At 37.3% G+C, this 13,716-nt stretch overlaps 1 protein-coding gene across 1 annotated transcript; it reads right to left on the minus strand.

Annotated features, from left to right (window-relative positions):
* Positions 1–204: 204 nt before the first annotated feature.
* On the minus strand, positions 205–8,898 carry LOC107276416 (cytochrome P450 87A3). The gene is made up of 9 exons (XM_066304984.1): positions 8,613–8,898; positions 5,744–6,069; positions 5,135–5,284; positions 2,738–2,992; positions 2,110–2,199; positions 1,892–1,970; positions 1,434–1,541; positions 602–728; positions 205–301 (listed from the first exon to the last, which is right to left on the minus strand). The coding sequence occupies exons 1-9, from the start codon at positions 8,884–8,886 to the stop codon at positions 205–207; spliced, it is 1,506 nt and encodes a 501-aa protein (XP_066161081.1). The 5' UTR covers positions 8,887–8,898.
* Between the last annotated feature and the right edge of the window lie 4,818 nt (positions 8,899–13,716).

Here is a 13,716-nt window from a genome sequence, read left to right on the forward strand (position 1 = left end):
ATATTAGCAAATTGCTTGTTACTACTTACGAGGACTCAAACATATATAAATTATATATTTATTTATAGTTTGGGCGGCACACACACGACATATATAGCGAAGTGAAGAAATTACATCAAAGCATTGAGCAATTTGCATCTGAAACATAGATGCTTATGAACATTATTTATTGTGTAGGAGCAAGAAGTAAATGGACCAAGTACTTCAGGCTTTTGGGAAAAGTTGGATATGAAAACCTTCAGGAAATCGTAGTCCAGGAGAAAGGGCCATTCTTCCTCCTTTGATTGCTTTCCAACTGACAATCGTAGACAGAAAGATCAATTTTTTTTTTTGCAGTGCACTTAAGCGTCCATGGATATATAGGTAAGTGGTTCTCTTAATCCTAAGTACACTCATTACTTGCATATATAACAAAATGTTTGCAAAAGCTGTATACACATGTTTTAATACAGATGAAAATGATCTCTAAGTTCTCAGATGGATTCTGAAAAAGGTACACCCTCCATAAAAAAGAATCAAATCTTTCACATGTTCAGATTTATAGTTAGGATTTGATACTTAATGTAGAATGAAACGAATAGGAGTGAAAAATTTACCTGGACTTGTGACTAGGCAGTGGAGGAAAACCGCCATCTGCAGCTTGGCAAAATGAGCACCAACACACAAGCGCAGCCCCCCTCCAAAGGCCATGAAATCCTTGGAGGCACCACTAGCAGGTTCAGGAATATTCCGTACATATATAGCAACATGCATGCAACAAATCAAAACTTTGTGGAGGGAATTAATGCTGTATAGGCCGCACTCCTTAATCCTATTTTTTGATATCTAAGCACATGCAAGCCTTTATGTTAGTGTGAGTAAGCTATGTTTGGAATTCTATTTGTAGACAAAATATCCACATGACCATGTTAATCCTTCGACCTGATGCCTAACAAAAACAGTGGGCTTTTTGCTCCATTATTTCTAGCAATAACGTGTAGTACTTAGCAAGATCAGTAGAGTAAACTCTCTTATTTATCAGCCAATAGCAATTGTTTGGGTATCTTAGCTTGCTATATTCAGATTACACTAATAAATTATGTAGCACAATAACAAAACTTAAACCATATTTAAACATGTAAGTTGTGAACAAACCACCTAATTAAGTATGTCAAACATTATCTCAATGTAATAAAACTCAATTCAGCGGCTCGTCATGTTAATTGTTGGACATCCCGTTTGATGGAACTATACTACACTTGAGAATCCTGCCTATATACTTAAATATTTGGCCTGCTCACATTTGAAATTACAATGTTGCATGTGTTTACATGCAAAAAAGTTGGCTCCTTAATTGCTCAATATTGGTTTTCACTAGGAGGAATATAGATATACATTAATGCATGGTTAAGTATTATATCAGATAGAAATTAACTCCTTATGAATTTCACAAACCTTCCATCTCCAAGGATTGAATGTGTTGGGGTCCTTATAAACCACAGGGTTTAAGTGAACAGTGTAAGGACAAATCATAATTTTTGATCCTTTTGGGATAGCAAAACCTGTATAAATTATACCAATATATCTCATAAGAAGACATACTGCAATGTTTTTTTTTTTGACAAATTTGATACTATTCCCTCCGTCCATATTATGAGATATTTTGGGTTTGTTATAAGTCAAATTTCATCAAATTTAACAAACTTTATAAAAATGTAGCAAAAATTCCAACATAAAACAAATATATTATAAAATATTGTCAATGGTTGATTAAATAAAACTAATTTGATGTTGTAACAGTTACTATGTTTTTCAATGAACTTGTCAAACTACCTATAATACGGAAAGGAGGTATAGAACTTTTACCTATGACTTGTATAACTAATTCTTGTTAAAAACAATTCATTTTTACCTTTTATATGAACATCCTCTATGGCTTCTCTAAACATCACTGGAGCGATGCTTGCCAGCCTTAAAGCTTCATGTATAACCTACACATAATTAAGGTTACAAATAATTAAGGAGATGAGTGTATGCATATATTGTACGACGATTTGGCCTTAACCATAAACATGTGTAGATTGCTAATTATTTATGTAGAAATGAAGTTAAGAAATTGAAGGCATATACATGAGATGTGAATTTCATAGACTTGTATTCCTCCCACGTGATTTCGGAGTTCTTATCAGCCTTTCTCTTCCGAATGTTATTATGCTCCTCCTAAAAAGACCAAACATCATTAATTTTCAAGAAAACGTATCCTGGATTATTTGGAAATGTATAGCATTACCACGGTAACTTTTTTTGGGTAAAGCCCATGCGTTGCAATAGCCAATAGCATTTTAATTAAATAAGATTACCATTAACCCATTATTATCATATCTTAATTGTTGTACATATTTGTTATCGACACGTGGATCCTTTGACCTCAGACAAGTAGTTGACCTGTGGTGCTCTATTTTTTTTGTCTCATAAAAAATTGGGAGTTCTGGTGGTGTCAGAACCACCACCACCAATACTCTTTTTATAAGGAGCATAGATATGCATTCGTAGATATCAAATTCACATTCCTGCTATAATTCTTATGTATACATATGTTCTTATTAATTAAATATGTCTTAACATATCGGTTGTCACATACTCCTATATGATAGCTCAATCCTAAGGTATCAATGATGGAAATATTGAACATCTGACCTTATTGATTTTCTAGTATGAATTTATTAAAGGAGTTCATATGACTTGTACTAGTACTTACTATTAGTTCTTGCAAGGCTTCGGGATTATCTGTCAAAAATATAAGCATTGCAGTTATTCCGGATGATGTGGTTTCGAAGCTGGCAAATAGAAGCAAAAAGAGCAAGTCCAACACGGCATTCTCGGTCATTTGATCAGGATTCTTGGCCTTAACTTCCTCTATCACATCAAAGAAGTCAACGCTTTCATGGTGCTCTTCTGTGTTCTTCCTCTCATCGAGTATTTCTTTCAGCATCTTGATGACATTCTTTCGCCCCTGCAGGGATAAATTGGTCTATGATGATCGAACCTAGCTAGATACTCACTCCATTTTTATTTACATTACATGACATTAGTTAGTTAAAAAAACAGAGGAAGTAAAGTGTAATGTTCCCGACTCCTGAATCACAGACATGTTATTTATCTAGCTTCATTTCTTCATATCAGTTTGCAAGTTTTGTTTAGATTACAAGTTAATATGGGATAACCATGCAAATTAGTCAATCTTTACTTACAAAAAAGACTAAGTCGTGTGGGACACAGTCCATGCCGACTCCAATCAATATGCCCTTGTTTCTAATGACATGCGACAGGATCATCCACACTCCCGCTTTCATTATTGGAACATATGCCCCCGAGACCTCCCAATCTCCCATATATCGCTATAAAACAGGGAGCCTGACCTTTGCAATCTCCCAAGGTGAATGTCTTCCCGATAAATCTTTCTTTAATACCGATTTCAGGGTCATGATTCTAGCTTGTTATTGGGCCACGTGGCAGACTGAAAAATTAGCTAAACATCACCAAAATTTTGCCACGTGTCAATCAGAATAAGCTCTTGTGATGTCCCTTGCACATCAGAATCTCTAGAAAACTCATTACTCTACCTGTCTCTTTGCACTAATGCAGTTGATAAGTATCGACAAATAAAATAATAAAGAGAGTTAATAAATGCTTCACTTTTGCCAACCGATAGCCGGAATCAGCTTTTAAATTGTCATGTTTTGATGGATCCAAAAGATATAGTTATATTTAACATGTAAAATATTTTACGATATTTATATAACTTTGGCAAAATGAAGAATTGCTAGAAATAAAGTTTTCGGGGTTGGAGTAGATTTTTTTTTGTTAGTTCTACTTTGGTGAGAAATGCCCCGTCATTGTAGGTCTAAAAAAATGTTTGGAATTGGGTATAAGTATTAATAAACTAGGTGAGTTTTTTAGAAAATGGATAAAATCCAGTTTACTTCAATAGAAGCTATAGCCATTATTACATAGTTCTTAGCTGAAGACCAAATATAAACTAGGTGAGTAAGTGGAAAAATTAAATAAGAAATATTATGATTGGTTGAGATAAGGGACGGATACTCTTGCTATATTCTGATATAAACTTTGAATGCTTATATTTTGAACGAGGAAAAGGTGTTTTTTTTATCATAAATTCGATTTGGTCTTTTTTTATGTAAAAAACGAGTACGGTCGTTATTTAAAAATGTCCATTTTGTAAAGCTTATTTTCAAAGACCATGGCTTATTTAGCTAAAGATAAAGCTTGATAATTAATATTTTTAAAATAAGTACATTTTAAATAATGTAGACTTACATAAAAAACAATCCATTTTGTAAAGCTTATTTTTAAAGACCATGGCTTATTTGGCTGAAGATAAAGCTTGATAATCAATATTTTTTTAAAATAAGTACATTTTAAATAATGTAGACTTACATAAAAACACTTTTTAATAGCTATGCCATAAATAGATTAAAATATGATGATTTTTAATTGAATAAATCTACATGTTAAATGAACAAGTTAATGAAGTCGGTCTAATCCTACCAAAATCTTTTGAAAATTCTACGTTCATATGCATAGAACATGCTAAAAAGGGCGCGCCATTTGGCGCGACGAATTTCTAGTTACGGGCTATTGCAGGAAGCGCCCCGAAGGATGCCGACACACATACATACACTACTTACACTGATCATAGGTGACGAGTTCTCTTTTGTTAAGCCAGTGACCTCTCTTGGGATTACTACCATTTCCAATGAAGAAAAAGGAATCCAACATGCTACTTCTAAGTGGCAAAGGATGACTTCATATTTCAATGCCAGTCAGTAGACCAAATTTCACATTGAGATTACGAATTACGTGACCCATATTTTTGGATACTATGTTTTAGGCATTAATTGTAGGTTAAATTCATTTGCGTTTGTCAACTTTGAGCTAGAGAGGATAACTATGCATTGTAGGTTAAATTCATTCAATTACATATAAATGAATGCAACTTGATCTATTAGTACTAATTTTGTAGTTACATATATGATTATATTTTAAGTTTCCTTTTTCGGTGAGTATTTAGTTGAACTTTGTATCAATCTGCTATTCATCCATGTCAAAGTGCATCAAACTTATATGCATTTACCTGCATGCATTTGTAGAATGCAGTGCCAGGAATGCATAATGGAAATGCAAAAAGTCCCTGAGTGAAAGCATCGTACTGTTTCCACATCTTTCCGTCGGAGGTCGAGGAATCATAGCTGATTAACTTCTTTGCTGTAACCTTGAATATCATCTACAATAAATAGTAGTGATATAAAACATTAATTGTATATACCCTCGGTCTCAAAATAAATCAAATCATGGTATTGGATCTGCAAATATTCTTATCTAGTTAGCTTTATAGCTAGGATTTTGATTTTTTTTCCGCTGAGGTAATTATAGATGAGGTGAGTTGTTCTGTATTAGCTAAATAATTACCTTTGTAGTTATCTCTCTCTCTATATATATATCACCCTGTTGAATCTTTGGTGTAATTGGGACTGTTAATTTTCTATTAGAATATAATGATAATATGTTACAAAATTATAATATTCTAAAATTACTTATAAATAAAATATACTATAGAAATAATCTATGTATTTTGAGAGGCGTTGATAGTTCAATTTTTAAATTTTTGACCAAATAAAATGAGCAGCACCATATTTTCAAACATTGAAGTAGTAGTATTTTAGGATTAACAGATCAAACATACGCTTGAGACTGCCTCCTTGAGCTCGATGCTTGGCTGATTAAGCCATGAGGAAAGGCTAGCCTCCACCGTTTTCTGCACATCATGGATAATTTCTCGCCTGAGATTTTCAGGGCCGAAAAGCCGGAGGGCCAGGTTCTTGATATGCCTGTGTAACAACCCGTGTGTCCTGATCAGACTGTCGGTGCCAATGATCCTGATGAACGAGTCCGGATACCACATCTGGAAAAGCCTTTCTTCTTGTTGGAACACAAAGTTGGTCACCTCCGGATCGAGGGAAACAATCAGGTCTTCCATAATCATGTTAGTTTTGAAAAGTGGACCATACCAGAAAGTAGCGTATTTGGATGTTAATATGCATATGTTTTGTATTACTCTCTCTGTTTCAATTTAATTATCGTTCTAGCAATCACTAAATTAATTAGGAGATAGGTTCAGCAAATTACATTCCTGCCATCTTGGATTACACACGCTGCTACCCTGATTAACTATATACTCCGTACTCATTATCTTTCCCAAAAGCATGTTTTAAAACTCGTTATGAGGAAGTATGACTATTTTTATGAAGGGTAGGAAGATCAGAACAATAATTATTTTTGAAAAACAAAATTGAATGCTCGAATGGCAACTAAATTGAAACTGAGGGATTGTATATTATATGGTATTGTTGAGTGATATATGATGCCCCTTATTAACCTGTCTTTAGTAATATTTATATATATAGTAGGCTCTCATATCCCAATTTTAAAATAAAAATCTATAAATTCCAAAAAATATTTAGAAATTCCCACATTAATTTAAGCTACTCCATCCATCTCCCACCACACCTTCATTTAAATTAATCCAACATTACCAAAATATAAACACCCCTCATTTAATTTTCTCATATTGGTTTTCACTTTATTCTTAATCACTTATAGAAATGTTAAAAATTTATAGTTTGGGATGTATCGAGTCAGTTACTGACATAAAACGTACTAAGGGTATCCACAATGTGTTGTAAAAGTAGTCCATAAGCAATAGAATATTCCATTCAGCCACCTATTGCCATTGTGCAACTAGTCCATATAGAAAAAATAACAAAAGGTATCCATATGGATATGGACTACCCATATGAAATAAATTATATTATATATCTCTACTCTTCTCTCTTCTCCTAATGATACCTTGTATCCATATACATTGTGAAGATTGCCATAGGTAAAAACTACACTTTGCCATATACATTGGTGATGCCCTTAATAGATGGAACAACGATTTTTCCCTAGCATAAAAGGGATAAAAATGGATTATTTCGGATAGGGTGACTCCATTGTATCTCATGGTTCATTATTTTGCACCAAAATTACAGATTGAGCCGTAGGTCCTCACTAGTACAGAACACAAAATATGTAACGCCTCATATTTGTTGGTTCAAAATTAAAATCGGTATAAGGCTTATCAATCCACTCGAGCATTTATGACACCTTATATATCTGCGTTGGTTATGTAGATCCATAAAATCATTGGTTTTCATTACATACGTGGTAAGTTAATTTCTCATTAATCTTGATAAAAAGTACACCTGAGATTTTTGAATGGAGTACACATGTATAGCTATATTTAGAGCCTCATCTTTTCGCTTATTTTTATTACCCAAAATTTGAATTTCAAGCTTAAATTTGTAGTTGATATTGAGGTGTTTTTTTTATCAAAGTTCATTTTTCAGCCTTTACTTTTAAATTGATAAGAACACATATATAAAAGATTTATCAAAAAATATTTTTCGTTTATAAATATACCGTGCTACCTGTTTTCCTTTACTAGCAAAATGCCCATGCGTTGCATTGGGGGAAGAAAAAAATAGTAATTAGTGTGTGGGAGTATAAAACCCACCAGGTTCATTGGGGTCTTTATAGTCGAATCGAATCTTTCTAGTGCAAATAAGACGCTAACATGATATAATTATTTGTTGCTCTAAATCCACTGACATGGATACTAAACTTTGAAACCACAAAAAATATTTACTTTTTTGTCATGTATTATTATGAGTCAATTGCAGTACTTTGTTATTTTTTTTGGTACTCGATATTGATAAGCACTTTTTTTCATATTGTAAAGAGTAGCCATAATATAAGAAATATTTTTTTGCTAGCTATCATATCAACCTCACTGCACTCCAATTGCATAACCACTCACTTAAATAATCAGAAGGAAAGAAAAAAATGTGGTATATCGCAGAATAACTTTCACTCTAAATAATAGAAGAAATTATACAATGAATAAAAAAAAGTGATGTGATTAGGTGTCCTGTGGCGAATGAGCAATTGATGAGCGAAAAAAATCCAAATATAAACATGATTCAATTTGTTGGTGATTCCTTTTTCCAAAAAAAAAGAAAGACACATGTGATTATTTTTATTTTTAAAAAAGAATTTATTTTGTCGGTAAATAATTCATTGGTGACTACATGTTTTAAGTAATAAGATCTCTTCTTTTTCCTGCTTGGCGTGAGTCCAAACTTTATTCGTGTTCGGTTGCTACAGTGTTGCGCAGTACTGTGCTGGGCTGGTGGGCTGCTTCTCCTCCGCTCTGTGGGCTCGCTGGTAGGCTGCGGCTGCTATCTGGGCCGGTCTGCAGCTGCTTTGGATGGGCTGCCTCGTCACTAATCCAATCTGGGCTGCTTTGGATGGGCTGCTCCATAAACAAGGTTTTCTCTTTTTATTTTTCTTTTCTCCTTTATTTGCAGGCGTAAGAGATCGTGGCCACGCTTTCGGATCGTGGATTAGCGTGTGGGCCCACTCTTAATGATGGACGAAAAAATTAACCGGAAGCGTTACTTATTTTTTAATTAGGTATAGATATAGATATAGATAGATATAGATTTATTACATATCAAAACGGCGTTGGAAGAAGGCGGGGATCTGAAGGGAGGGGCTCAGGGCGAGGAACTCGAGCGTCTCGCCGATGATAGGGAGGCCCCTGGACCCCGGCACCATCCTCATCCCGTCTGCTTCGCATGGGCGACGATCGGTGTTCCCTTTCACAAAGACCAAACGGATCACCAACCAGCAGGCAGTTGCTAACACGGCCATGCCGGCAGTAACAAGTGCAATGCAAGGGTTCGCCCCTTGTGCCACAGGGAGTAGTAGCTGTACTCCCTCCATGTGTAGGTGAACCGTGTGCTCAGCAAACGGCCGGTTGGGTTGGCTTTCTTTGGATGGGGCTATTTATAGATCGCATTGTTGGATCTTCTCTCTCTATTTTAAAGTATACACAAAGGGTGTGTTGGGTAGGTGGTGATGGGAAGTTTTCCGTAGGCACACAAAACAAAGCTACTAATTAATGTATGATTAATTAAGTATTAGCTTTAAAAGTTTAAAAAATAATTTAATATTATTTTTTAAAAAACTTTCTTAAAAAAACAAAAAAAACATTACCATTTAACAGTTGGAAATCATACGCGTGAAGTACACGACTACCAGTCAATCAATATAGGGCCTGTTCAGTTTGATGCCAAAAAAAACCTTACCAAATTTTGGCATTGCCAAATTTTGGTATAGTTGCCAAAATTTTGGCCAAAATTTTGACAGGATTTCTTATATAGTTACCAAAATTTGGTAGTAAACTAAATGTAGCCACTTTTTTGGCAACTTTACCAAAATTTGGTAAGGTTGAAAATGACATCAAAATGAACAGGCCCATAGAGTACATATCCTATGTACACAAACATCTCGTGCACACTCCGTGCACATTAACTAGCAAATGTCACGAAAAATTCTTTAAAAAATGGACATTTACTCCTAATAGGATTACACATATTTACAAAGTTTCATATTCAAATTCGTTATATTTTAGTCGTAAAAAAAGTCAAAAAATATGACAGTTTTAAGGTAAATATCTATTACAATTTTTGTCTTTTTCTTGTTATGGCTAAAATATAATGGATTTGAAGATAAGATTTCACATAGGTGTAATACTTTTTTTTTTCAAGGAAAACAGGGAGCTTTATTAATTCAAGTTAACATGATTACAATCCAGAGCCAGCAGCTCAGACACACTCCCTGGGGCCTGGGCACGCCATACCGTGGACGAATTGGTACGGAGACAATCTGATACTTGTGAGACAAAGCTAAAGCTAATCTTGCTTCCTGAAAAATATTCCAGAGCTGGGATCTATCTTCTTCTGTCGCCTTCAGGACACTGCTAACATTTGCACAGTCCGTTTCGAGGATCAGCGGCATCTTGATCCATTCATTCGCCAGCTTAATTAACACCATCACGTCACGGCAAGCTGTAGCTTCCACTTCCTCTGCCGACGTGCAATATCTCATGACGCTCCAAGCAGAGAGAAGGACATTGCATTCATGGTCTCGAATAACAATCCCCACACTACCTTTGCTGGTCTGTGAAACGAAGGCTCCATCGACGTTTATTTTGGCCCAACCCGACGGAGGAGCCTGCCATTTGGTTTCAGACTGCTTGCACAGATCTATTTCCCTTGGAATGTACTGTTGTGTATCAGGGCAGGCCGTTTACCTTTACTATCCACAGCTCCATTGCTTCTGATCTGAACAACAGACTCCCACAGACCCTGCAGAAAGACCACCGAAGCTTGGATTGGACTCTTACCTGAGCCGAACAGACTATCATTCCTCAGGTGCCATGATGCACGCCAAATGAGCAGGAGAAACTGGAGCCGCTCGTCGTCATTCATTCTGTCTAGAATTAACAGCAACCAATCCGGACCGTAATGCACTAACACCCTTTCATCAGGAAAGAACCCAGCGGGATCTGAGGGCCTCACGCAAGGCAATTAACAGCCCGGGTGCAGGAGATGACGGCATTTTACATGACATTTGCTAATTGATGTGTACAGAGTATGCACGAGAAGATTATGTGTATATGATATGTTCCCATCTATATATATACAATTATACGTCAAATATTGATATATATGATCCTGCTCTCTTTGCTGCAGGGAGTTGATGATTTAAGAAAGAGGTCAATAGGCGAGTGACGGTCAATATTTCCATGGCAAAAATGAACTACTCTATCTATTTCAAATCTATTTTCAAGTAGAGAGAATCCCTTATATGCCATTGGAATTTGGTATGATCCCTAATATGCCATACAAAATTGGCTCTTCCCTTATATGCAATTGAGTCAAATTTGAGCACCTTCTTGCCACTCTCGTGAGTTGACCGTGTGTTGACTGATGTTAGCACCTATTGATCTGTCAGTTTTTTTTTTTTTGCATAAATGACCAAAATAACCTCTGGCCCAAACTTGAGAATATGGCCCAAATGGCCAAGCCCAATATTTCTCCTCATCAATGATAGAAAACCCTAGATTGTGGCAACACAGGAAATCTTGTATATACAGTATTCATATAATGAATATAATGCTGAAAATTATTCATATAATCAATATAATGCTGAAATTTATTCATATATTCAATGTAATGCATGCTGAAATGTTGTATATACATGTACATGTCAACCAAATTAAAAAAAAATGTCATATATTGGTACTGCATGTCTAACAACTCAGGGGTAAATACGTCTTTTTACTATCAAGTTAACAGTCAACACGGTCAACTCATGGAAGTGACATAAGAGGGTGCTCAAATTTGACCCAATGGCATATAAGGGAAGAGCCAATTTTGTGTGGCATATCAGGGATCAGGCCAAATTCCAATAGTATATAAGGAATTCTCTCTTCCAAGTACTTATCGCTATAGCTAGCTAAGTAGTATATACATCTGTTGTTTTACCATCAATTTAAAATTGTCTCGTTGAACTACAAGTGAATTATTTGTGGATGTGCGTTTTATTGTAAAGCTACCTTCTTCATATAGAAGTTCGGGTAATGTAGTTAAAAGCAATAGACAGAGTACTTCGTTAAGGAGTTAACAACATCTCTTGATATTGAGGAGAAAGCTTGGGAAAAGACGTTGCGTCTAAAAGCAATAGGTGGTATAGTCTAGTACCAGTACCAATGTGGTGCACAAGGCCTCAAAAAGAAACAAAAGGAGAATTTGTCAAAGCCCAACCAAGCATCAACTTCAACAAGAAGAAGAATAATACGAGCTAGCATAAGAGAACTTGCTGCATGTGACATGCCTAGTCATTTGGTCAAGAATTATCCATGATACCAGGGAAAAAGGGTATGTGCAGGACAAACTTCTACGTCTCTCAAAGTGACTGTTATCCAATTAACCATACTGCAGATAGAAACGGGTGGTGATTTGCATACAATTGTTGAGTTAATCAATCCACTAATTGGTGGGTTAATATAGGGCCAACGTATATGTTGACATCCCATTGTTTTTTTTTTACCAGGTCACACTAGACTCCTTCATTTGAATGGTGAATGGGTTGTATGCTTCTATTCACGATGTTAGCACGATAAATTGGAAGGTTACTTATTTTGGGACAAAGTATCTTTCTCTCCACTAAGACCGATGGAGCGCTGGCATTACATGCCTACTAGTCAACCTATACTGATGTTTTGATCATATGTTTGCTGCCTGGTGTTGATTCAAGAATGAGGACCTTAAATATGTGACGATGATTGCATGGTGTTGAGCAGCAGCAGCAGAGGCGACGGTATTAAAAACGGAGAGGAGCAGGAGCACGCAACGGCGGCGATGCGAAGCGCAGGGAGCAGGAGCTTGTCAGCGGTGGAGGCGGGGTGGGAGCGCGGCGGTCAGGAGGGGGTCGGCGACTCGGCGAGATATGCTCTGCGGAGGACGCCGTCCGAAGGAACGGGCGAAGGAAAGGGGGAGGCAATTTTTCCACGAAAAAGGCTTCGCGCGGATCGTGCGTGGGAGTATCGTGAAATATCACGTCCATAGGATCTCGTGGATCGACACATGGATTCTTAGTTGGGACTGCCTATAAATATCATGCTATATTTTTAGTGAAAAAGTAGTTAGGCCCTGTTTAGATTCCAATTTTTTTTTCAAATTTTCAAATTTTTCATCACATAAAACTTTTCTACACACACAAACTTCCAACTTTTCCGTCACATCGTTAAAATTTCTTCAAACTTTCAATTTTGGCGTGGAACTAAACACAGCCTCACCATGTATTTTTACAATGCCTATATTACATATATGTAATTTTAGTGTGTTTACAATATAAGTTCCAAAATTACACATTTAACTCCCTAAATTACACCCAAATATTTTTTGTGTATTTACAATTTTAGTCTTACTTATCTATATAATTACACTACCTTACATATACCTTTTGGGGGCAAGCACCATGTCAGAGCACCCAAATTCAGCCTCCTACTCCAGCAATAGCCCCTATTTAACAACCCCTACTTTTTCTCTAAAATTTTCTTCAAGAAAAAAATTCCTAAAATAAAAACTCCACCCCTCGCCTCCACCGCTGCCTCCTTCCTCCTCGTCTTCCTCCTCTCCACTGCTGCCACCTCCTCATGCGTGGCCCCTACCACCCCCATCGCATGGGCCCCCGTCGCCTCCTCACCCGCGGGCTGCCACCGCCTCCGCAAGGGATGCTGAAGCCGCTGTTGCCTCCTCCGTGCAGGACGCCAGAGCCGCTGCTGCCTCCTCGAGTGCGAGCTGCTAAGCCACTACCGCCACCGCGCTAGATGAGGTAGAGGGAGGGCGGCTCAGATCCGGTTGGCAGGCAGCGGGGCGAGGGCACTTGTTGCCACCTACGCGGGAAGAGCGGTGGAGGCGGCGGGGCAGTACCCGAGTCTGGCGGCGATGGATCTGGCCGGTGGTGGCGGCGCCAAGCACAGCTGGAGGTGGAGGAGGGTGAGCGGCGGCACCGTGCACGCGTGAACAGGCGCTGCGAGAAGGGAGGTCGTTGGAGGCGTGGACCCTGTGTGAACAGTGTTTGGGGACGAGAGAAGAGCCCATAGCCCCCCCCTCCCCCCGCCACCCATTCTAGGGGCTGGAGTAGAGGCCCTGATGGACCTCGTTTTTTCCTATCCAGCCCCTAAAATAGTTTAAGGGCCCT

The sequence above is a fragment of the Oryza sativa genome, chromosome 10, assembly GCF_034140825.1.
Source record: "Oryza sativa Japonica Group chromosome 10, ASM3414082v1".
Classification (NCBI taxonomy): domain Eukaryota; kingdom Viridiplantae; phylum Streptophyta; class Magnoliopsida; order Poales; family Poaceae; genus Oryza; species Oryza sativa.